The 22,857-nt window shown below is 45.9% G+C and overlaps 8 protein-coding genes across 8 annotated transcripts; 4 read left to right on the top strand and 4 right to left on the bottom strand.

Annotated features, from left to right (window-relative positions):
- Window positions 1-1,923: 1,923 nt before the first annotated feature.
- Window positions 1,924-2,810, top strand: BT62DRAFT_209262 (uncharacterized protein). The gene is made up of 5 exons (XM_043180060.1): window positions 1,924-2,022; window positions 2,072-2,188; window positions 2,238-2,254; window positions 2,306-2,510; window positions 2,560-2,810. Exons 2-5 carry the CDS (start codon window positions 2,147-2,149, stop codon window positions 2,644-2,646), a joined length of 351 nt encoding a protein of 116 aa, XP_043038586.1. The 5' UTR covers window positions 1,924-2,022; window positions 2,072-2,146; the 3' UTR covers window positions 2,647-2,810.
- Window positions 2,811-3,481: 671 nt separating this feature from the next.
- On the top strand, window positions 3,482-4,291 carry BT62DRAFT_209149 (uncharacterized protein). The gene is made up of 3 exons (XM_043180059.1): window positions 3,482-3,845; window positions 3,938-4,181; window positions 4,235-4,291. Exons 1-2 carry the CDS (start codon window positions 3,714-3,716, stop codon window positions 4,139-4,141), a joined length of 336 nt encoding a protein of 111 aa, XP_043038585.1. The 5' UTR covers window positions 3,482-3,713; the 3' UTR covers window positions 4,142-4,181; window positions 4,235-4,291.
- Window positions 4,292-5,018: 727 nt separating this feature from the next.
- BT62DRAFT_1007460 (uncharacterized protein) lies at window positions 5,019-5,400 on the bottom strand (the record flags this gene model as incomplete). Its single annotated transcript, XM_043177344.1, has 3 exons — window positions 5,019-5,044; window positions 5,095-5,263; window positions 5,311-5,400. 3 exons carry the CDS (start codon window positions 5,398-5,400, stop codon window positions 5,019-5,021), a joined length of 285 nt encoding a protein of 94 aa, XP_043038584.1.
- A 761-nt stretch (window positions 5,401-6,161) lies between these two features.
- On the top strand, window positions 6,162-7,255 carry BT62DRAFT_1077290 (uncharacterized protein). The gene is made up of 4 exons (XM_043179288.1): window positions 6,162-6,436; window positions 6,497-6,612; window positions 6,665-6,954; window positions 7,004-7,255. The coding sequence occupies exons 1-4, from the start codon at window positions 6,370-6,372 to the stop codon at window positions 7,077-7,079; spliced, it is 549 nt and encodes a 182-aa protein (XP_043038583.1). The 5' UTR covers window positions 6,162-6,369; the 3' UTR covers window positions 7,080-7,255.
- A 282-nt stretch (window positions 7,256-7,537) lies between these two features.
- Window positions 7,538-9,901, bottom strand: BT62DRAFT_920831 (uncharacterized protein; the record flags this gene model as incomplete). The annotated part of the gene is made up of 8 exons (XM_043184252.1): window positions 7,538-8,179; window positions 8,267-8,760; window positions 8,793-8,974; window positions 9,063-9,166; window positions 9,212-9,228; window positions 9,337-9,349; window positions 9,392-9,453; window positions 9,757-9,901. The coding sequence occupies 8 exons, from the start codon at window positions 9,899-9,901 to the stop codon at window positions 7,538-7,540; spliced, it is 1,659 nt and encodes a 552-aa protein (XP_043038582.1).
- Window positions 9,902-11,032: 1,131 nt separating this feature from the next.
- On the bottom strand, window positions 11,033-11,535 carry BT62DRAFT_995051 (uncharacterized protein; the record flags this gene model as incomplete). The annotated part of the gene is made up of 3 exons (XM_043190505.1): window positions 11,033-11,094; window positions 11,157-11,246; window positions 11,301-11,535. The coding sequence occupies 3 exons, from the start codon at window positions 11,533-11,535 to the stop codon at window positions 11,033-11,035; spliced, it is 387 nt and encodes a 128-aa protein (XP_043038581.1).
- A 1,758-nt stretch (window positions 11,536-13,293) lies between these two features.
- On the top strand, window positions 13,294-13,921 carry BT62DRAFT_1007454 (uncharacterized protein; the record flags this gene model as incomplete). Its single annotated transcript, XM_043177343.1, has 3 exons — window positions 13,294-13,348; window positions 13,401-13,575; window positions 13,612-13,921. 3 exons carry the CDS (start codon window positions 13,294-13,296, stop codon window positions 13,919-13,921), a joined length of 540 nt encoding a protein of 179 aa, XP_043038580.1.
- A 518-nt stretch (window positions 13,922-14,439) lies between these two features.
- Window positions 14,440-15,022, bottom strand: BT62DRAFT_1007453 (uncharacterized protein; the record flags this gene model as incomplete). The annotated part of the gene is made up of 3 exons (XM_043177342.1): window positions 14,440-14,588; window positions 14,648-14,873; window positions 14,927-15,022. 3 exons carry the CDS (start codon window positions 15,020-15,022, stop codon window positions 14,440-14,442), a joined length of 471 nt encoding a protein of 156 aa, XP_043038579.1.
- Window positions 15,023-22,857: the final 7,835 nt, after the last annotated feature.

The following is a 22,857-nucleotide window of genomic DNA, read 5'->3' as shown; positions in this document are numbered from 1 at the left end:
ACCCAGACCTCCGAAGAAATGCTTCTCTTCACGCATTCCCTAGCGTGAGCAATGCGCTTTCATTATACAGCTCGTTGGTGACGCCCTTCCCTAGGGTATTTTACAAAATTAATCTCACCAGTGCCAGCGATTCCTAAGATAAGCGTCGAGGATACTGTATTGGTTTCCACCAACAAGGCAGGAAAGTGCAAGACCATCCTCGTACCTCAGAGCGCCATGATGACAATCGACGTAGTGGGTTACATTATAATCGTGAGTACCTTCAAGTTGCTGGCTGGATAAATCCAAGGCACATCGTTTGACTTGTGTTTTCAAGACGTCGAGAATGAGCTCGAGGTGACATACTGCTCATACATCGATATGCTGAACATGCTGAACATGCATGCACGTTAGAATGACTACTCCCTGTACAATTAAACGTTATCGATATCTTCCATATAGTTGTCGGTCGCATTTTTGAAATAAATGAGGACTTCAGTCTCTCCCAGCTGAGACAAAACAGACCTATAGAGATCCAGTATTTATGGGGAAAGTGGTAGGGTTAGAAGGAACCGGTCACAATCAAGCTGACTCTGACGTTTAGCTATAGTATCAATTAGCAACGCATTTAAACGTTCATTGGGATACTGACGAATTATGTGTTGACTGTCGATTGGTTAACCTGTCGGGATCCTTTTCCCCGTTCGTCAACATTGGTATGCCTTATCTTCCACCTTCGATCCTGTGTCCGTTGGTGAACCTGGTCATTTCGAGCATGTCGTCGATATCGGATAACGGGTCGAATAGCCGCATTATCAACCTCGTACACAATATGGGTGACGTCAGGTGTTGGCAAGCAAGGTAATCGCCTGGAACCAATGGAATCCTACCTTTTTTTGTGTCCTCCATGACTGGCTCATGTAGCATCTGTATCTCTGAGCTCGATACGCCAGTATATCTGTCGTGCGGTGAGTCATTACTTCCACATCCACCGTACCAAGTTTCATTGCGACTAGGCCACATGTACTGTTCATTATGCTTAGATACTCACATCGTGGGTCACACGTCCGTTCAGCAAGGCGTGCACACGTCCTGATGTCTACTCTGTCGGGTTAGATTTCCTCTGGGTGTGTTATCTCTCTTCCCACAGTTTATGTCCGCGCTGATCATGCATGGCCATAGGTAAACCAGCAAGTAACGTCAGTGCACGCCCTGAAATATTCCGTTTCATATTATGACGCTCATTCAAGCCCCGGCGTGTTCCCCTCAAATTCAGGCCGTTCGTCATATCCGCTGTTCGTCGACTCTTTCCAAGTGACGTCGAACCCGAATCTGTATTTACTAGCAATGCAGAGGAAGAACTCCGAAAATTGGAACGTCGATTCAAATCCGAATCCGAATCTAACCGTCGACAAAAGAAGGAGATCGAGCGACTCAATAGTATAATACTGCAACAGCGGAGGGACGACCATGCCATTTTCAACCTTGGGTTGATACCAGCGTGCTGTGAGTGGCTATCGATTGAATAGTTTTTAGACTTTGCTAACGGGTTATGCAGAGCGTTTTCTGTATTGGTCTTTGTACTTGCAGTGATGAAGGAGATTCCTTTCCAGGCTTTGCCTGGCGGGTTTATGGTCCATCTCCGTCATGCATCGAAGACGATGGACAGGACGTGAGTGGAATATAGGTACTCTACTTGGACAGTTATTGGCATATGGCTTTGGGGCACGATTGCATCTCTAAAGGTACATAATTTCCTTCCTCCATGAAATCACTGTACTTAACCGCTCCTTTCGCAGACAAGGATTGTTAGGCATAAGTGGTCCTTGTACTAAGATTATACAAAAGATACGGCAGTTAATCCCAAAATCAGTCTGACCTTAACACGAGTGAAAATAGAAGAGCCATTTAAAGTGTGACAGAATAGTCCCGTGAACGATATCATCTCTTTCATCCTCCCCTAATACTGCTTCACTGCGAACATGGCCGGCTCGTGCCCTGAATGTCACTCTGAAGCCAAGTCCCTCTTTTCTCTTCCCTGTGGTGAGTTCCCGTGGTTTCTTGTCTTTCACTTTCTTCAAATCGTGCACAGGTCACACATATTGCAAGTGATGCGTAGACAAGATGGAGAGTCTGGACAGCAGTCGATTCAAAGAACTTTGCTTCAATGCCTCGCGGTGTCCAAGGTGTTGCAAGCCGTTACCCCATCGTATGTGCTATTCGTCGTTTGTTTCAAAAGCTTACCCTCACGTCCCAAGATCCATTGGAAGGGAACGTACGTGATTGCGCTTCGTGGTGTTCTGCATGATAAAATCTTTTTGTTCAGATACACACCGTCCCACGTAAATTCTGACCGTACCTGCTCCCCACTGTCGTCCACATCGACCCTGATAACTCGGCAAAGCGGGAGAAGGAACAACTCAGAAGACAACTGGTATTACTACAGATGCGGTGTAAATGTATGTCCAACGAAATACGTGAGAAAGATCTGCAACTGGGTAAGCAAAACCAGGTGGCCATGTGCTGCTCTTGTACGTCAATGTGTATTTACTTGGATGGGTTTTCATTATCCTCATGTAGGTGCTTGTTACGTTGTCCACTTATTATTGCTCATGCGTCGTGCTAAATTATTCTTGGATTGAGGCAGATTGCATATATTTTCCCTAAACCTCCGGATGCATATTCTCGAGCATCGTGTTTCCAGTAAATAGGATCTAATTATATTATACATATCTTCCAATCGGTCCTTCTTGTCTTTATTATTCATGGAATTCTGTTCGGCTCACGGCGTTCTGTATTCGTCTTTTTGTATGGAGCCTCCCTGTGTGGCGTATAATAAAAAATTGATAGGCGCTGGACTATACATATTTGGGAGTATTTGTTGTAACCGTGATGTTGTTTCATCCACATGTTTGTCTACGGAGCTTTAGTTCTGCTTCTAGCTGCCTTTAAAGTGCCTAGGCGCATGTGTCTGCTCCTAAGGAGTAAATCACGTTTTCTTCCTATCATTGGCTCCCTCTGTGTGCCAAATACTCACTGCAATCTGGCAGGCCTTTTTCATGAGCAGGATACGGGATGTGAATTTTTTATATCACTTCGAAATCTATTGCGCTGTTGGCAGTGTTGTCCGAACTCCGTGAGGCGGCACGACGCGTCGCGGGACACGCGTAAGCATTACCGTGATTTCATGACAAGATCACGTGTAAGGCTTGGTGGTTCTCGTCCTACCAGTGTCCACTAGTACTAGTGCATGCCTATCAACGTCTTGATCACTGCGTCGCTGCCTGAGAAATTTCCTACTGTAGGTATGTATTTCGTTATCGGACGTCAAGTCTCGACAACTTGTAACTTTTCTACGAGAGTTGAATTGGTGGCCTCTGCAGGATAACGACGAGCCTTGGTGGCACCCGCAACAGCTGCTCCACCTGCTCGTATGTCTCTTTGGATGCATATTTCTTTTGTATTTGTGCGGTCTTATTGTATACGGGCATATTCATCCTGCTAACTAGTATATACATCGTAGGGCGGGGGCAGGTGTAAAGAAGTGTGCCTTTGACGTCTGAAAGCCGGAGTAGCATGGGGCCTCTCATTTTCACTACGTTTCACCAAATCATTACGTTCATCTACTGCTCATGTCCGCCTAATTTGGCACTTGATTGACTTGAAGGCTTGTGTCTTTAATCTTTATAGCACCATCTGACGTCTCCTGACTCGGCTTAGCGCTGGCTTCACGGATGTCCGAGTCCTCGTTGCATGTCATGTGCAAACGGCGTCAAGACCATATCCAGCCTCGATCCAACGATAATCATTCCCGGAAGATGAGAAACCCACGCAGCGTCAGTTTATGCATGATTGAAAGAGATAAGGTAAATGATCACCACCACGATTCTTTCTTCCTTCCCTCCGCTCCTTTCTTCCCTCTATCGTTCATTTAGAATGATAGTGTATCATCTGCTAGGATCCTCTCACAGAGCCTTATTCTCCACCCTGCGGGAGGTGTGCTTTTGCTGTTGTCAATCGGTACTGCTCAGTTGTAGGTCACGTATTCTGTCTGAAATGTATAAACGAGTGGGTCGGTGTCACCCCGCGTCAACGCAGAACCTGTACCTGCCCGTCTTGCAGCGCTGTCATTACCAAAGGTACTTCAACAGCCTCAGTGTAGTAAAATCTTTGCTCTCCAACCCCCTATGGATCAAGTGAGCGTAAGCCCATGTTTCAAAACTCGCAAAGGCATTCTATTGACCGTCCCTTCTAGTTGCGAAAGGTGTTCGTTCCTCAGATGGATTCGCTGGTACATGAGCTTCATGCATTCCGGAAGGAAGTGAAAGAGCTGGCAACACCTTCCTGATATCCAAAATGGAACACTGTGAAGAACATCGAAGTGCCACCGAGGAGAAAGAAAACTTGGCTATGAGAAAGGGCGGCTACGCCAATGCGTTTCTGGGTAAACAATTTGGCGAAGTTGGGATTCGAGCAAAGGGATGAACACAACACATGGAACAGTGGGACAGGATACAAGACTGCGACGGCTGTCAGAAATGTTACGATGAATCATAATGTACAAGGGAATTCGCCTCCTCATTGACAGTGACCCTTTTGTGTGCATACCCCGGCTCTGAGGAAGAAGGACGGTCTTTGTCTCGGGCTCGAACAAGATAATCCCTTGGGCTCGTCATTCTATGTACACAGACGCGTTTTCAACTCTCCGCCAAACATAGGCAAGAGACGAGTTATAATGGAGCCGTATAGGCGCGAAGGTCGATTGGGGATGCCAGTCAGAGCAATTCTGATAAGGGCAGGACAAGTTAAATGTGGCATTCCGATGATACTCTAACTATTGCCTTATATGCCCGGCTAATGAGACCATTTCCAGCTTGCCAAACTAAAACAATATCTTCGTTCATATGCCTCTGGGGTTTGATGCTATCGCTCTAGCGTAGCCTAGTCATGCCTTCAAACTTAGGTACTTCCCCAACGGAAGAAGCCTAGCCTATCCAAACAGATAGTTCAGCATGATAAAGCCATAAATACGGCATAGCTTAGAATTGTCTGACCGCATTCACACCTGGGACCACAAGTCAGACATCATTAACGGAGCGCAAACAGTGAGCATACCTTTCCACGAATGTAGGTTAAGACTTAGCGTTACAAACTCGGCTCCTGCTAGCTTCACCGTAATGGAAACCTGGGGGACGGGATTGTTGGGGACAGGAATGTGAGGATATTCGGGCGCGGCTGACGGGGAAGGAGACAGTGCGCCGAATGGAAGAAGGGCGAGGGTGTCCTATGAAACAAGTTAGGTTAGGTAGGGTTCACACGTAGGACACATACCTTTACGAAGATCAAGACGTATATTAACATTGTGATTGCAAAGGCGAAGAGATAACCGATGCTTTGCATAAACGAGTTCTTGGTAATCATGTTCGCCTTGAGTGAGGGAGATTATGGGGATAGAAAAGGGTATATATACGCCCCAGAGGTCTCTAAACCTTTGATCGCTGTGAGACAAGAGTAATTCACCAGACCATGACTGAAGTTCTCTTGGATCTGTTCCCGTGAACCTACATATATTTCCGTCAAGTCGTTTGCATGCTCGTCACCACCTTTGATGGTCAGTCAGCAACCGGAAGTCAGGTTGTGGGTCCATATGACGAGCGCAAAACACACCGCAGAGGCAATGTAAGACTGAAATAGGGGGTACTATGAATTCCCGATTCTGAAACTGAAGAATGCCCTAACATGACTGGCCCGGAGATTCCACGATAACAGGGTAAAAAGCGCCTGTCCCTGCCGTTTCCTCTCGTCTCTCTGAATACAACTCAGCATGACCCAAGCCAGAAAACAGCTCAGCACCTACGACTTCATGGGGGTGAACGAAAAAAAGACCGCTCTCAGACTGTTATCTGCCAGAGGCGGTCCAGTAATGTTTCATTAATTGACATTCAATCTGCCGAGGATTTGATATTGTATTGTTTCACGTTAGTCTTTGTAGATGAAGAAGATTTGCGTACAATTAGACAAAGTTCTAGACGATCTGATGTACCTATTTCATTTAATCGAGGTGTAAATGAAGCAAACGCATGGGTACGAGCGAATTGAGTACAGCCCAGACGGTTGAAACTGTGTCCGGTCCGAAGACTCCGAAGTGGGTCATGGCCGACCCTAAAGTCATCTTTGCCTCCCTACCGTCATGTTCGTTCTCATCCGGATTCCAGAAAAGGCCCCAAATACCCCAGTAATTTATCGATATTTCTACCCGAGATGCCGCCGGGAAAAGTTTCAAATTCATGCGCTATGGCCATCGAAAACAATAAATAAATGGTAATATCCACTTGAACAATACACAAGCATAAAATGTCGCCCAACACCTCCCTCTCATAATTTACCGCCATGTCTACCTCTTGCGTTTGCAGCATCTGCCTCTCCGACTTTGTTGATCCCGTTTGCACGCCCTGTGGTACGCTGCTTCTCCCAGAATGATTCTGACTCTGACTCTGACTCTGACTATCGGTGGCAGGCCATGTCTACTGCTCGAGATGCATTGTAGAAGCCACTAGCGTCCAGCGGGACGAAGGATATGCCACAGCTCCATGTCCAACCTGTCGCAAGCCGTTCTCCATCGCCGATGACCCTGTTCGTCCCCTTGTCCTCATCAATAAGCTTTAAAACTCACCAAAACATCAAGCTCTCGCAGGATTTCCAAGAATACTTTGGCCACCCTCTCCGGAGGCTTTACGTGAATGGATTGCGGGTCAACTTTGAGGACAAGGTGAAGAGATTGGAACAGCGCATCGCGACTTTGGAGCGGGAGAATCAGCGGATCCGAATGCTATCAAGATATATGCGACAGAAAGACGGCGATCGCTCTGTGCCATGGCTGGCTCGCACTCCGCGCTCTGCGGGTTTAGGGTTCCCATCCCAGGAGCTACAAGAGCATAGTTCGTCGCGCATAAGGTGGTTAGCGAATGGATTTCTGTGAGTCTTCCCAGCCATAAAGCTGAAATCAATGCTCATGCTGTCCTAGATTTGGAGTGATGGTGTTGGTAGGGTCTGTTGCAGGTCTCGCCTTGTACGATGCCTTTGGTAGGTACACTCGTTAGGTATTGGATTATTTGATCTCACCCTAGGTTTTTTTCACATTGCATTCGCGTCGTTCGTTATTACAGGATCATTATAGCGTCTCAAATTACATGAAGGTGTAGAGGATTTGCGCCCTACGACCATTGTACCCTTACATTGTTCCTCAGTTACCTTTGTCTCGTTTACTCCCCATGCCACTCTAGATACAGTATAAATACCTAGATACATCATACTGAAGGGCATCTATCTTCTCCCCTCCTACTCACCCTCTTCTCTCAATATAGGTGCATATTTGTTACTCTATCTACAAAGGGCTAGAAAGTAAGAGCTAAGGTATATATGCACCAGTCAGAATAATGTCCATAGAACTTGCTATCATGAGTCGGAAGCCAGTTTAAAATGGGTGAATGGATTCGATTCCGGGGTCATTCTCTTCTCGTCATCATCACCAGAATTGTACCACAAAAATATGGCCACATCAAGAAAGAGATATCTTACGCTGTTTAGCAACTTTCAGACCATGCAGCCTCCTCACTTCCTCCAGGTCAGGTATCTCAAACACTGACACTTTCTTGAACATCTGATCTGGAAGCCTTCGCCCGACTACCCAGTCTTGCACTTTGACCTCGTTGTCGTCGAATGGTTTGTTACCTAGCAATGTATATAATCCTTCCGGTATCGGGTATTGATGGTTAGCGACAATTCTGAACGTGTGCTTTGCCCCGGAATGATGTTCGACCACTAACTCTCCCTGTCGGTGCTTCCCCTTCAGTGATCCTTCAGCTAATCCATGCACATAACCTGCTTCAATGCATGGGCCTGCATACCAGTCTGCATCTGTCTCTTCTGTCTGCCTGACGGACACCCACCCATGAAGACTATCTGATGGAAGCACCTCAGCCATGACCTGCCTCCATGACGGTCTCCAAATTTTGTTTCCATCCCCAGGATCAGGATACAAGAAGAACAAGTTCGCCCGATGGAGTCCCAACATGACACCCACCAGCGCAGTCCACACATCCTCAAGGGACTGTGTCTCGTAGTATGCCGGAATTTCTCTCACTGACCAGAAAAGGTACGCCAATCCCGTCACTTTATCCACCGGATTAGTCGACACCCGCTTTTTGCATCTGCGACAGCATTGTGAACACATTTCCGCCTATTCTCTCAGTAGTGAAGCCACTTCGTTCTCAATCCTCGCTCGCACCTCGTCTTCCATTGCGTCGTTATTGCCTGTGTCTCCGACAACGATGAGATCCCAGATGATCTCTTGCAGCGTCCACGCCCGTCGAAACCAACTCCGACCACTCTCAAAGTCGCCTGCCTTCAGACTCAAAGGCCGGCCGAGCCCGCTGAAGTAGCACACGACTCTTATACCATGATACACACATCCGATGGTGGGCACATCCACCTTCCACTCCTCCGCGCGCAGATGCTCCCTTCGCCCGCCCTTCTGTCTTGGACAGAGCACGTCCAACCACACATACTCCGCGCCCGCGTTCAGCATCTCAATGCGGATCAGATCGAGATCGGCACAGGCCATTCGTGTCGGTTGATAGGCGTCATCACATCTGCGCGATTCTCTTCCTCTACCCAAGCATGTGATATCTCCCACGGCCACTGGCGTGCGATCCACCATGGCACTACCCGGTTTCTGTACAGATCCCAGACGTGTCGAGGAGGCAAGTAGCGGTGGATGATCTTGTCATTGACAAGTACATCTCTCCGCATACCCCAGTCCCGTGCTTTGCAGGTACGTAGCAGCTTGTCATCGATGTCAGTCAAGTCATCGTACCAAAATGGGCGGAGATGGGCATAGGCAGTGCCATAGTCATAGCCTTTCATGTAGGCCCCAAGAAGAGAGGATAGAGAACGGTTTTCCAGAAGAGTACGACGTTCCGAGTGTGGTGTTGAGCTGTGCTAAGACTCCGTCAACAGCGAGGTCGATGCAGGGAGTGTTCGCAAGAGAGGATGGTATAATAGGAAGTCTCCCGGTGTAAGACCGTTGCTTGGGCACTAGAATTGACGATTCTGCTCGGCGAGTCTCAGTGAAAGCGGAGATGGTGACCTCTGGAAGACTTTCGTAATTGCGATGTGCCTGTTTTATCTGCAAAACGTTAGTATTTTCCCATCTGTTTCCGTTTTTACTCACGAATCGTAAAATGGTATCTGTATAATGTTTTTTTTTTTCCATTCATCCCCATTCATTTCGAGTCTTCCCGGTCATAGTAGGATGGGGATGTGGAATTTGACAGCAACACAACCATGCATACTTACTATTGCTCCGTCTCTATGCAGTCGTCTTGATGTCATACCAAAGCTCTAGTCGCACCAAGGCTGTTTGGGGCAGTTGGTCGTCGTGGTAGGAAGCAAAAGCGGTGAGGTGAGTAGACGCTGGACCGGGCCGGCATCACAGCCAGAAAATCTGCGGCAAGACGCGACTTTAATGGTATCGGTTTCAAGTGCCCGCAGTCAGTTCGCTTAGCAGGGCTCAAGGACGAAGAACCGGGTCGGGAAGACGAAGAGAGGGGGGGGGGGGGGGGGGGGGGGGGGGGGGGGGGGGGGGGGGGGGGCATAGCTGCTGCTATCGAAGCGTGCGTGCTTGAGACACCAGCCATGTGGGGAACCAGAGATGAAGCTGTCGTTGTTCTAGTTCAAATAGCTCAGATCGATGACGGGTATCATCAACCTACACACACTTCCCCAACTTTGCCTCTCTATGTGCGTCATCCAACAAACGGTGCATATGCGCCATTTCCTCCTTAGCACTCTTCCTTTCCGTTTCTAGCTGATTCCTGAACTTTTGTAGCTCGGATGCAACAGCTCTCTCTCTCCTCTGCATGCGTAGTGGAGTCGGCCATGTATCTTTCGCAAGATTTCTGAAGCTCGTTGTTCTCTCTCCCCTGAGAGCGGAATTACGCGCTTCTGAGGCTTCAAATTCCTGGTTTGATTCTGAAGGATTTGGTTCGATGCATACGCGCTAGATGCTTGGGGTTATATAACGATGTAACTGCTTGGAGATGGAATGAAGCTATAGAAGGAGGAAGCGTTAGGCAAAAAGCGACAGAACCAAAGCAGGTCTACCTCTGGTACGACTGAGGTAGAAGGATCAGTAGTAATTGACAAAGAGCAGGCACGAATATCACATGCCGATAGAAAACTCGGCTCTGCAGGTATGACACGCAGATGTTAGGCTATCGGGGCTGCTTGACGAGATATAGTCGGATAGGCATTTCAAACAGTGGACATATCCTGAAAGGCCAGACAGCATTAACTGAATTTTCAGTGCCGTGCTACTTATCGCATGGTATAGAAGACTGGCTCCGTATAGTCGCAGGTACAGATTGTACACCGGTCTGACGCGCGAAGAGAGACAAAGGAATAGGAACAGATGATTCGGATCGAGGCCCGTGGGATGACTGTCACTATCACGTGACTGACGCGTCGCGAAACAGTAAAGACCGCGTTTCCACTTTCCGCTTGTTTCAACCATTTTCTTTCTGCTTGTCGCATTCACCTAAAGCGATGAGATTGTTTCTAGGATGATCAGAATGTTTTGTGCCCAACTTCATCATTTTAAGCTAAACTGCATCTGCAATTGGAATATTATTTAAATTGAGTCATGCTCTGACCATGCCGCGGCAAAGACTGGGGGGTTTACAAATGTGCCTGAACTCGGATTGTCTGATTGCACGCACATGCGTATAGGCGATTTCTCGGAGGAAAATGAAGAATGTATACCCGCTTCAAACAGGTGACCTGATTCATTATTATGTGTTTAAACAAAGTCATCAGAAATCGTTAAAAATTATCTACACATTAAAGTCCAACACATTGGTACAATCATGCAAAACAATACAACAAATATCCTGGTCCAAAGTTCATGTCCATGAGGGCTATAAACCCACTCGTAACGATACTAATTCTGTGTACAATTGTGAATTTGTATGATGTCCAAAGGCTTAACGGCGTTTCAATACTCCGGACCGCCCGTGATGGTGAAATCAGGGCTCCAATTGCCAGAGTCTCCGAACACTGTACAGAGGGACAAATTATTCAAGGACACATCAACTGCATCAGAGAAGAATGGCACGCACGAACGATACTATAATCAGCACCCTCCAGAACCCACGGCACCGTCACCTCCTGTTGTCCTAGGAGGATGTCAAACCCGTCGGCGAGTACCACTGTACCGACATCAGCACCACAGCGACAATACAGAAAGAACGAAGGAGACGTACAAGGCGTAAGAAGATCACCCTCCCTAAGCCTAATCTCGCCATATCGGTTCGTGATGTTTACTGGGGGATCGGATACATCCCAGGTAACAGTCTGGGTGGTGTTGACTGTCCACACTGTGCCGGCAACGGGATACGTCACTGGGGGAACGTATACATCTCGAGAAATATGGATGGGGGTGGAGAGGACGGATGCTACGAGAGCAGGGAGGATAGTGATAGGGAGCGTCAATTTCATGATGAGGTCGTTAGATTAGTAGACGGGTTTAGTTGAGTTGGATGAGGAAGGTCAAGAAGACGAATTTCAATGGCAGTCTACTGGGTACCTTTTATATGGCAGTTAATGTCGATAAGAATAGAAATGATGCGGAGGCGGATCATCTAGACGCGAAAATGGACTGTCATTCGTGCAGTATACGTCATCATTTCACACATGCGGCGCTTACCCCCCGTTTACTCTGGTAAGCTGCCACGTGATTCATAGCACTGGACACATGAGTAAAATTGACACGACGGCATAATCGCGCCTTCCCCTGCGTCGGCGAAACTGGGTAAACCGGTTACTGTGTTTTAGCACTGCCCGGCTTGCACAGCGCCTCGATCTTCTCTCCGTCTGGACTGTACGCTCTGAGTATGACCTCTTCCTTATTACATCGTAACACCGATGGGTGCGGCAGCCGAATGGGATTCTCATGGATGATCTCCAGCAGATCCAGAACAAAGGCTGGACTGGCACAGATGACCTGTTAACCAGGGTGGAGGTGAAAGAGAAGATGGAGGGCTTCCCGTGGCGCAATCGCGTGCACGCGAATACCGAGATCCGACATCACATCTCACTCCAAAAGAAACGGAAGGGCAATACCCAACGGGGTTCAGCCAGCAGTTGCGTTCTTAAAGCTCATTGAGACGCTCAACTTGGAGAGCGAATGACGGTTTCTGAAGGGGTATCATGACGAAGCGATGAAAACGAAGCTTCTGTGATGATGGTGATGTCAAAGATGCATATGTCAGACAGAGAAGGACGCCCTGATACCCTCAGATCTGGACTCAGACAATGATAGGATCTCTTGTCGACGACCAGCTGCGAGCAGCGTCTCCTGATTCTTCGTAGATAGATCCATCAGGCTTGTCCCATCAAGGAAATTCGGGGGTGCAGCCAAGCCTGCACGTAAACAAGGGCATGGAAGCTGAGACAATATTGTCCAGTGCCCTAATCAGCACGATCGACTAGGTGAGCTAGCGCATGCTGAGTAACTTGAGTCTCAGGTTTAGAACCAATATCACGGACCTTCGCCTATCCGGTGCAGTAAAGGAACGGACAACATTATGATGGACTAGTAAACCGGTGCGGCGAAACTGTATAGACACCGACGGTCCTGAACCGGAGGATGACTGCAGCGCTTACTTCATGCTTACGGAGATCGGACCCAAGTTCTAACCAGTACCCTTATTGAAACACTAGCCTTCGCTTCGTCTCTCTACCACGAACTTGACTATCAACCTTTTCGAAAACATTCTCGCTTTCATCTGGCCATGAATCAATGTCGTGTTATATTTTATACTTGAAGAAATCCCCAGCTACGTCCTGCCGGTTCTGTCATTCTTCACCATGCTTGTCTTCATCTGCGCCCGCTCCATACGCGGTATACCGTGAAGGCAAAAACCTTGTCGGGATCTTCTTCAAATATTTGCGTATCTTAATAGCTCGCTCTCTACCACGACATGTATTTTACCGCAACACATCGAATATCAAGTGATGTCTTGAAAGGTATACCAGTCGCCTTGACCTCAGGAAACAGCATCGAGCCGCAGTAGGCCGTCGGCGGGCCCCACAGTCCGGTGACAGTCCTCCTTGATACACCTAAATTTATTCGTCGCCTCACATCAGAAATACGGGCACACAGCAGTCGTCCGCAGATACAGCATCTCCAAGCCTAATGGACGAGTCGGTGCAAGATCAGGCACAGCTACGAGTTCAATCTGCGCTTGCATACCAATGTCCGAGATCTTAATATTAATAGAGGAGAGCAGAGGCGAGATTTCACCGAAGAGTAGGATAAAGGTGATGCCGAACAGGGTTCGGTTGTTGAGCTTTCCTATAAGATACACTTATCCCAGGGAGCAAATGTCGGTTGCTGAAGGGAAGCAACGGAAACAATGTTGTATTGAAGGAGATATCGAAGACCTGTGCACCACACCTTGTTATCAGATATAGGTCCGTCAGCGATGAGGTCTCGACTAATAACAAGCAGCTTTTCCAAATTCTTTGTTCCCGCAGGTGTGCAAAGATCGGTAACTCAGCTGACTAGTGTAGAGGGTGCACCGCTGGAGTGGTCGCGGTCGGGACCCGAATGCTTCGCCCAGGCCGTGAAAAAGATGACAGGGCAGGTTTTCTATTCTCGTCGAGATCGCCACAGCTATCAGAGCGGAGGCCTAACGAAATTGAGACCGCATATCTCTTAGAATCAATAAAAACGAGTTCCAGCTGGTGGGGAACGGGACTCTTCTTGAAGACGATCCTCAGCAACCTTCAGCCGTTGCTTAAGGTCTTCGACCTCCGCGGATCCGGAGACGTGTCAAGAAAGACGCGACGTATGCCGCAGGACGATGAATTGGTGGAATGAACGAGGCAGATACTGATGTTGTGACACATGGTGAGCAGACAAAGACTGTATGTTTATGAGAATGTGTGTCCTACAAGGATGATTGGGTTAGTTGTAGACATTGTCCTGGAGCACGAGAAACAAGTTCAATTACCGCAGGGCGTGAAAACGAGACTGCCGCATTTAGAGAGGCAAATTACACATGAATGTACCATCTGGGAAGGCAGGATGGAATACAGTAGAAAGGTTTCGAAAAAAAAAAGGCTGTGGTCGTGGTGGAGATACCGGGATTTTCCGGTGAAATAGTCGGCCACCACCTGGATTTGGGGCCTGGCTTTGAGAAATAATATTGTTGGGCCAATGAGCTTTCCTATTTCAGCTGAATACAAGTTGTGATAGTCAAGATTTGAACACCTAGTGAATACTCTCGAGCAAAACTTGTTTGGCTTTCTTGCCAGCCTTCGCAATCTTCTTCGACGCAACCGAGATGGTCTCCTGGGGCGTTACCACTGGCTCTTCTACAGTGGTTCCGATGCGACTCAACTGGACGGATGCCTGACGAAGGCAGTAAGCGTCCGACGAAGGTGGAACGGAGTCATGGCAGCTCGCAATGACGACGACATACGCCGAGTGAGCGGTCTCATCTCAGCCTTGGCTATATGAGCGACGTGCCTGATTTCCTCTCGTTCTATAAATCGATCAGAGTAAAACGATCTGGTAAAGATGAAAAAGTGGCTTACTTTTTACGCCCACGTTCGTCGTTCCGCAATGGTATTGTCACAGACTGACTACGTTTCACCCAGGTAGAACTGGATAATGTGAGGGATACCTGTGATAAGGACGGAGCCACCATCGTTGAGTGTCGAGATGTGCTTCGTTCTACCATCATGGCTGTAACAGCCATGCGGTGGTATTCGGGCAATGAAGGTGCCATTGACGGACACGCCCAGAATAATAACAGAGCGAAAATGCTCTATGAATGCAGCAGTTAGCGCAAGCGTAAGGATGTCAACTGAAGAACCCTACCTTGGTAAGGCCGAATGCGGCTTGTGCCATTGCAATTGCAACGGCGAAACGTGAACTATTGGTTTGGAACAATTGGGTGCTGGTGTTGTTAATCATGTTTAAGTGGAGGAAATTGCAAGGATAGCGGGGGGATTTATGGGCCAACAACAGGGGTGTTCGAGGTGAATAGGAGGAGTAGCCCGTAACGTGAGACCCCACCCATATATCAGGAGAACAGAATCTCTAACCCAAGCGAACCTGAGAGTTGCCTGGACGTTGTGGCCCGGCGTACCGGACGAAGAAGTCAGTAAAGTCGGTTTGTATGTGCATGTATATAATACATATCTAGAGATAGAGATGCCTATTTTTGCTGAGACTCTCCACAGTGTCTGTCCTCTGGGTCTGAAACGGTGTCGCAGATAGGCATACCTTCTGGAAGGGAGACGGCATCCTTTCTGTGCAGGACAACACTTTGCTGATGAAATTGTCGAATTTGACGCCCCGATTGCGAATTCAAGTACGAAACAAATTTTAGAATTAGCCATAATGACTGGGGAGAGGTATTGCTGAAGCCTTGCTTTGATCTTGGTGCCCGGTTTGTTGAACGAGACACGTGCTACCCGACTTTTTCCGCCTATATTACCCATATTGTACACTGGCGCCTACGGACTCTTTCATTTACCCGAGCTACTATGAGGTATGTTCATTAACTCATATACAGTTGACTATCTCACAATGCATATGGTCGGGAGACACCAAAACCGTATGCATTTATAGATTTATGCAGAACCAAAATAGCACGTGATGTGACATGTGACTTTATGTGACAACGTCGTCATTTCCCCAAAATGCTGTCAGTGGCTTTTGGGTCAGCTTTCCATGCATCTCCTTGAATAATGCCCCTCTCAACTTCCTCAGCTGTGGTACTAATCCACCCTGGTCACCTTGTGAAACACAAAATGCCTCCAGCTTTTGAATAAGCTCAAATCCTTCCCTTGTAGTTATCAAGGTCTGTTCTTCCTCACCCTCCTCTTCCTCTTCTTCCTCCTCCTCATCGTCAATGACAGTTATTTCCCCATTTTCTACTGCAATATCATGCTTGACAGCAGCAACAATCTCCTCATCTGTTGGCATCACCTCAAGATCTTCAGTATACTCTTCTGCAATAGAGTTAACCATCTCTTCAATGGTTGGAATGGGACTAAACATGCGATTTCGTTGTTTCAATTTGACAAGATGGTCCTTCAACATTATCTCTGCTGTCTGGAGCTGTTGAATGGGGGCAATTTGGGTGGGAGGTGTGTTCATTTTTGACTGTGACGAAGAAGCCAACTGATTGACTGCCTTCAGTGCTTTACCAATGTCATTCTCTGCATTCATAACAGCCATAAGAGCAGGATGTCAGTCAGCATCAGCATATTGGTTTCCAAGCAGATTCTGCAATGCCTGTTCAATCCCTGGAAGTGTGTATTTGTCTGTTGAGGCAAAGTCACAAACAAGGTTCTATGCAGACTTGAGGAGTGAGGCATCTTGGAAATCATTGGATGGTGTGGTAGACTGTGACTCGGATGCATTGTCAGGCATTATACCGGTGTGTTTCCAGCAGTTTGCTATTGTTTCACTGCTGACATTTGCCCAAGCATCATGAGCGATAGTTATAGCTTCAAGGAGATCAAGCTTGAAGATCTCAGACTCTCCAAGATCATCGAGATCAAGTGCATGGATACATATGGCATTCTGATAATGTGTCTTGAAGCAGTGGATAATACCAGCATCTAGCGGCTGAACATATAGAGTCATATTAAGCTTGAAGAACTTCAGCTTTGTGTTATGGGGTGTATAAGCAATGGAATGCCCTCGAAAGTTGTCCAAGGTCAGCAGAACCTGCTGCATCTCCCTCTTCATCTTTAAATCAAACATCTTCACCCACTCCGTAAATATTTTGCTTGTCATCCAGGCCTTCTTGTTATTCCGATAATAGAATCCCATTGCCATTGGACTCTTTTTCTTGAAACACTGTGGTTGCTTTGACTTGCCAATGAAAACAACTGGCATTCGCTCACTCCCATCTGCATTCACAGCAAAACATATGGTGATGTGGAACTTGTCCTGTTTTCGTCCACTCATAGGACCAGATGCCAAGGTACGATCTGAGATAGCAAAGATGACAAGACTGAATTCATCAATATTCCATCTGTCCTGCATCGCATATTTCACTATAATGCTGTGAAGACGCACACATTCTTTTTCCACTGCCATCATATCCACTGAGCCTGCTTCTCCATGCCACTGAACCTCCTGAATCTTCCATGCCTTGCAGAATGACCTCAACCATCCCTCTTCTTTCAAACACTGATCCTCTGGAATATTCATCAGATTTTCAATCCGATTTCGCTTCTCTATCAGCATTGCACCAGTTACAGTCTCATCTCGGAGCTGCATGTTCTGATACCAGGATGCAACAGCACGCTCCACATCAGGTCGGATGACAATACAAGACTTTTTGGATGATAGTGCATTAGGGTTCTCGTTTGCACGCTGTTTGATTTTTGTATGAGATGCCAGTTTCCATGAAAGAGTTGATTGGGTAAAGAGCAGTGCACCTTCCTTTTGATTTGTGAAATGTGCCACAATGTCAGCATATCGATAGGAAGGATGGTTATCAACATGTTTGAATACTATGAGCCAGTCTCCTGTTGTGACGTGTGGGCGGGAGATCTGCTTTGGAGGCTGAGCTGATGATGTGTATATTGAGACTTTCTCCTTCTGTTTTGTATGCTCATATGGATTTCCAGGTTTAGCATATGGTTTTCATGTTGGTTCAGGAGGCATGTTTATAGAGATATAGGCTGCGTCGCTTTACAATAATTTTTTTTGTATTTGTCATAGTCTATACAAACAAATTATGTTCTTTATTGTTTTAATATATGCATAATGTCATATCAGCTTACTATAATTTTCGATCTGACAATGCATATTCCTAACTAGAACCATATGCATTATGCGATATGCATTTCTAGCCCATTTCCCTGCTTCCCAACTGTGTTCCAGCCCAATCCATATGCATTGTCAGAATTATGCATTTTGACATCATGCATTGTGAGATAGTCAACTGTACCTATATACATTTTACTTACTTATCCCAATAGTACTTACAACATTGTTCTCTTGCTTTATGGTTGATTTCTGGTGTAACAACAGTCTTTTATCCAACCAGGGTCCAGCAAGTCCACCAGGAAGGTATCGGACACATGTAACACACCATGACAGAAGAGCAGCACATGCTGCTTTCTTCCTCTCTCTCTCAGCTTGTAAAGCCACAAATCTGGAAGTCCATCCTATTTCTACTTTCTTTACTCTGTAAAAATGATAGGACAATGTTCCAAATGTCTGCTGTTGGGATAGTAATCCCGAGCGAGTATGAGAACGTACTCGAAGATACGATGCCAGTCAGTGGCAGCTGACTTGAATCATGATCTGGACTTATTTAGTATCTCATAGAAAGATCTCGAAGTAATACAAAATGTATTTAAGTAGAACATTTCTCTCTCGAGAGGCTAATTCTAGTTCTCTGTTATATTACTCTGCTCTCTACTTACAACAGGTTATGGGCCCCGGCCATAACTGAACTTACATCACTACTCACTTCGCACTCTTTCGTACTTTATGTACACACGTAGAACCGTATGGATAGCCAGTCTGTGTATAGAATTGACCCCCTTAAGGGCCCGGAAAATTATCCGACATGGAAAATCAAGATGATCGATATCCTAACTGATTTAGGACTGATTGATTATGCAGATGGAAGTATTCTGGCCTCAGCAGACATGACACTGGTGGCAGATTAGAAGAAGAGCGATAGGAAGGCTCTTTCAACAATAAGATTGCAGGTTTCTGATGGTCCGCTGGTATATATTGCTGGTTCAAAGACTTTGGCAGAAGCCTGAAAAGCTCTGAAAGATATGTATGAGTCTAGGGGATCCATGGGAATTGTCCTTGTCAGAAGGAAATTCTTCAGAGCTCAGTGTGAAGAAGGAGGAAACATAGAGGAGCATATTAGGACTTTGAGGTCCTATCAGGAGGAGCTGGCATCTCTTAAGCAGAAAGTTGAGGAGGAGGACTTCTCTATCACACTGCTTACATCACTCCCAGAATCATGGAATTCATTCATCTCATCAGTGGATACTGCTGACTTGAAAGATTCTTACAAGTTGATTTCCTGAATTCTCTAGGAAGACATCCGACTAAAGGAAAAGACTTCTGATCAGACCACGACACTTGCAGCATATGGCAAGAAGTCCAATTCAAAAGTCACATGTTACAGATGTGGGAAAACTGGTCACATCAGAATAAATTGCCTAAATAGGAAGAAGAATTCTGGAAAGTCATGGAAAGAAAAGGGAAAGGGCCAGACTCAGGCACATATTGCTAAATTGGACTCAGAAGAAGATGACTATGTATTTTGTGCAACAGATGTCACACTTACTTCACTCTCAGGAGTATCATAGCTAGGGGACTCTGGCACCACCAGACATATAATCAAAAATAGATTATATTTTTCTGACTATGTTGAAACCCCAGGACATGAAGTCATTGGTGTAGGAAAAACCAAGGGTTTAGGAAGGGGAACTGTCAAGATTAAAATGGTTGAAGGGGAAAAGATCACTCCAGTCACACTAAAGGAGTGTATCCACTGTCCTGATGCACCATTCAATCTTATGTCAATAGGGCACATTACAGATACTGGATTTGAACTCAGATTCAAAGAGTCCAGAATGGATATTATCTCATCACATGGCAAGATAATCAGCCATGGAGATAAAATATCAAAGCTGTACAGCCTTGACATCATTGTTCCAGAAATAACCCAGGCCCATGCTATGAAATCAGCCTGATCATGGCAAAAGTGGCACAAAACATTAGGCCACTTAAATATGAGATCAGTAAAGAGACTATTTAGGAAGAAAATGGTCAAGAGGATGGATATAGATGAGTCAGCTGAGCCTCAGACAGATTGCATAGCTTGCATAAAAGCCAAACATCATATCAAGCCATTTTCACAGGAAGCTGAAAGAGACTATACTGAAATAGGGGAAATGACATTTTCGGATCTATGGGGGTCAGCCTGAACTCAGGGTATCCATGGTGAAAGGTATTACATAAGCTTCACAGATAGAAAATCCCAAAAGACAATGTTGTATTTTTTAAAGTCAAAGCAAGGTATGAAAATTCGAAAGAAGATCCAGCAGTATCAAAAATACATCAAAGTTTACAAAGAGAAGGATCTGAAGTTTATGAGGATTGACAATGAAAAGGAATATGTCAATAAAGAGGTAAAGGAATACCTCCAGGACAATAGCATACAGTTGGAATTGACTGCAGCATACTCTCCATCTCAAAACGGAGTTGCTGAGAAAATAAATCGGACTCTTGTGGAGCATGCACATGCCATGCTAGAAGAACATCACCTACTGAAGTTTCTATGGCCTGAGGCAGTGGCATATGCCACATATTTGAAAAACCGATCACCAACCAGGGCCATCAAGAATGATCTAACCCCAGAAGAAGTGTTTCAGGGCATGAAACCAGATATTTCAGCACTTCAGGAATTCGGAGTAAAGTGCTGGATGTTGCAGCAAGATAACAAGAGGTCAAAACTGGACCCAAAGTCAAGGGAATTTATTTTCACAGGTCTTACAGATGAATCCAGGGCCTGGAGATATTATAACCCTCAAACCAGGCAGATTCAGACCTCAAGAAATGTTATATTCCCTGAAAACAACACTACAGAGCCTATAGACACTGACTATATAGTCTCCCACTCTTCGTTGCTCGAGAGGGAGTCAAGGAGCAAAGTCAAGCAGACTCCAGATTGAAATGATGGCATTTCAGACAATTCCGTGGATGCTGGAAATGTCGAACCAAAAGGGGAAATAGCCCCTGATGTGTCATCGATCAAATCAAATTTTCCAATATAGCATGAGAAAGTGATCGAGCCATGCAACAAATCGGTCTGGATTGCATTAAAGACTCAACTGAGTTACCAGACACTTTATAATCCAAGTGTACAAGCTGTGAAAACATTGGAACAACAGCGTACCTCAGAAGAATCATCTTTGGAAGCCGTAAATGTTGCAATAGACTATGCATGCATTGGGGAAACTGCAGACAATCTCAGTGATGAGCCATTAAGCCTTGAAGAAGCCAAAACAAGGCCAGACTGGCATCATTGAAAGAAAGCAATGGATGAAGAATACAATCTATTGACTTCCCTAAGCACATGGCAACTGAAAGAATTACCCAAAGACAGATCACTTGTGGATTGCAAGTGGACTTACAGATTGAAAAGAGATGGTGATGGGAAAATCACCAGGTACAAGGCCAGACTTGTTGCAAAAGGATTTTTACAGGTACCTGGCATTGATTTCTTTGAGACATATGCACCAGTTGTCAGGCTGGACACATTTCGCCTACTCATAGCAATTGCCACTCAAAGAAACCTAATCATTCATGGAATAGACGTTGTTGGAGCTTACTTAAATAGTAAACTCAATGAATCCATTTATATGGCACAGCCACCTGAATATTCAGATGGGAGTGAAAAAGTGGCACACCTCAAATTAACATTGTACAGACTCAAGCAATCTGGCCAAGTTTGAAATGACAAATTAAATGCTACATTTTTGGGACTTGGATACATCAGATTGATCAGTGATCAATGTGTGTACATCAGACAAATGAGTTCTGGTCCCATAATCGTAGCTGTACATGTTGATGACATGACATTACTTGCCCCAGATGATGAAACTATGTCTAAAATGAAAGAAGAGCTTAAGAAGAAGCTAAATGTCACAGACATGGGGGAGATTCAATATATATTGAGCATGAAGATAGACAGGAATAGGGACAAGAGCACTATCACTCTATCTCAGAAGGCATATATTCTCAAAGTACTTGAGCAAATGGGCATGAATGACTGCAAACTGGTCAAAATGCCTATGGACCCAAATGTATGGCTAGAGAAAATTCCAACAGAAGACCCACAAGGTGTTGACACAGCCACCAGGCAATATTACCATACTGGTGTCGGATCACTAATGTATGCGGCCAATGGATCCCGGCCCGACATTGCACATGCTGTCACCGAATTAAGCAAGTACGTGTAGAATCCGGCTGCTGAGCATGTCACAGCCTTGAAGCGAGTTTTCCGCTATCTGAAGGGAACTCTAGACTTCGGAATCACATATGGAGGGACTATGGATGAGCTGATACCTTATTCAGACTCAGACTGGGGAGAAGACAGAACAGATAGAAGATCAACATCTGGTTATGTCTGTACCTATGCAGGGGGAGCTGTTACTTGGAGTTCAAAGAAACAGCCTACCGTAGCCTTATCCACTATGGAAGCAGAATATATGGGCCTTGCACACACAACCTGGGAAGTAATTTGGCTACGAGCACTCTTAACCGAATTAGGATTGCCACCTTACAAAGCGACGACTATTTTCGTCGACAATCAATCAGCAATCAAATTCGCCGAGAACCCTATATTCCATGCTCGATCAAAGCATATAGACATACGGCACCACTTTGTTCGTGAGCGCATGGCTTCAAACGAAGTCAAAGTTCAGCACTGCGCATCAGAAGAGAACTTAGCGGATATATTCACTAAAGGCCTACCAAGACCATTACATGAGTATCTATCTGCAGGTATTCTAGGAACTCGGAATTGAGGGGGAGTGTTGGGATAGCAATCCCGAGCGAGTACGAGAACGTACTCGAAGATACGATGCCAGTCAGCGGCAGCTGACTTGGATCGTGATCCGGACTTATTTAGTATCTCGTAGAAAGATCTCGAAGTAATACGAAATGTATTTAAGTAGAACGTTTCTCTCTCGAGAGGCTAATTCTAGTTCTCTGTTACATTACTCTGCTCTCTACTTACAACATCT

Source organism: Guyanagaster necrorhizus, assembly GCF_019112545.1.
Source record: "Guyanagaster necrorhizus MCA 3950 unplaced genomic scaffold BT62scaffold_16, whole genome shotgun sequence".
Lineage (NCBI taxonomy): Eukaryota > Fungi > Basidiomycota > Agaricomycetes > Agaricales > Physalacriaceae > Guyanagaster > Guyanagaster necrorhizus.
The sequence above is the reverse complement of the archived record's forward strand: the minus strand, read 5'-3'. Positions and strand labels throughout refer to the sequence as shown.

What these genes read in the sequence shown, in the direction of transcription:
- BT62DRAFT_209262 (XM_043180060.1), top strand. Translation starts at nt 2,147, where the DNA reads ATGCCTCGCGGTGTCCAAGGTGTTGCAAGCCGTTACCCCATC. An exon ending in GGTGGCCATGTGCTGCTCTT is followed by an intron (nt 2,511 to 2,559) that starts GTACGTCAATGT and finishes ATCCTCATGTAG; the next exon opens with GTGCTTGTTACGTTGTCCAC.
- BT62DRAFT_209149 (XM_043180059.1), top strand. Translation starts at nt 3,714, where the DNA reads ATGTCCGAGTCCTCGTTGCATGTCATGTGCAAACGGCGTCAAGACCAT. An exon ending in GCATGATTGAAAGAGATAAG is followed by an intron (nt 3,846 to 3,937) that starts GTAAATGATCAC and finishes ATCATCTGCTAG; the next exon opens with GATCCTCTCACAGAGCCTTA.
- BT62DRAFT_1077290 (XM_043179288.1), top strand. Translation starts at nt 6,370, where the DNA reads ATGTCTACCTCTTGCGTTTGCAGCATCTGCCTCTCCGACTTTGTTGAT. An exon ending in TCTCCATCGCCGATGACCCT is followed by an intron (nt 6,613 to 6,664) that starts GTTCGTCCCCTT and finishes CAAAACATCAAG; the next exon opens with CTCTCGCAGGATTTCCAAGA. An exon ending in TGGTTAGCGAATGGATTTCT is followed by an intron (nt 6,955 to 7,003) that starts GTGAGTCTTCCC and finishes ATGCTGTCCTAG; the next exon opens with ATTTGGAGTGATGGTGTTGG.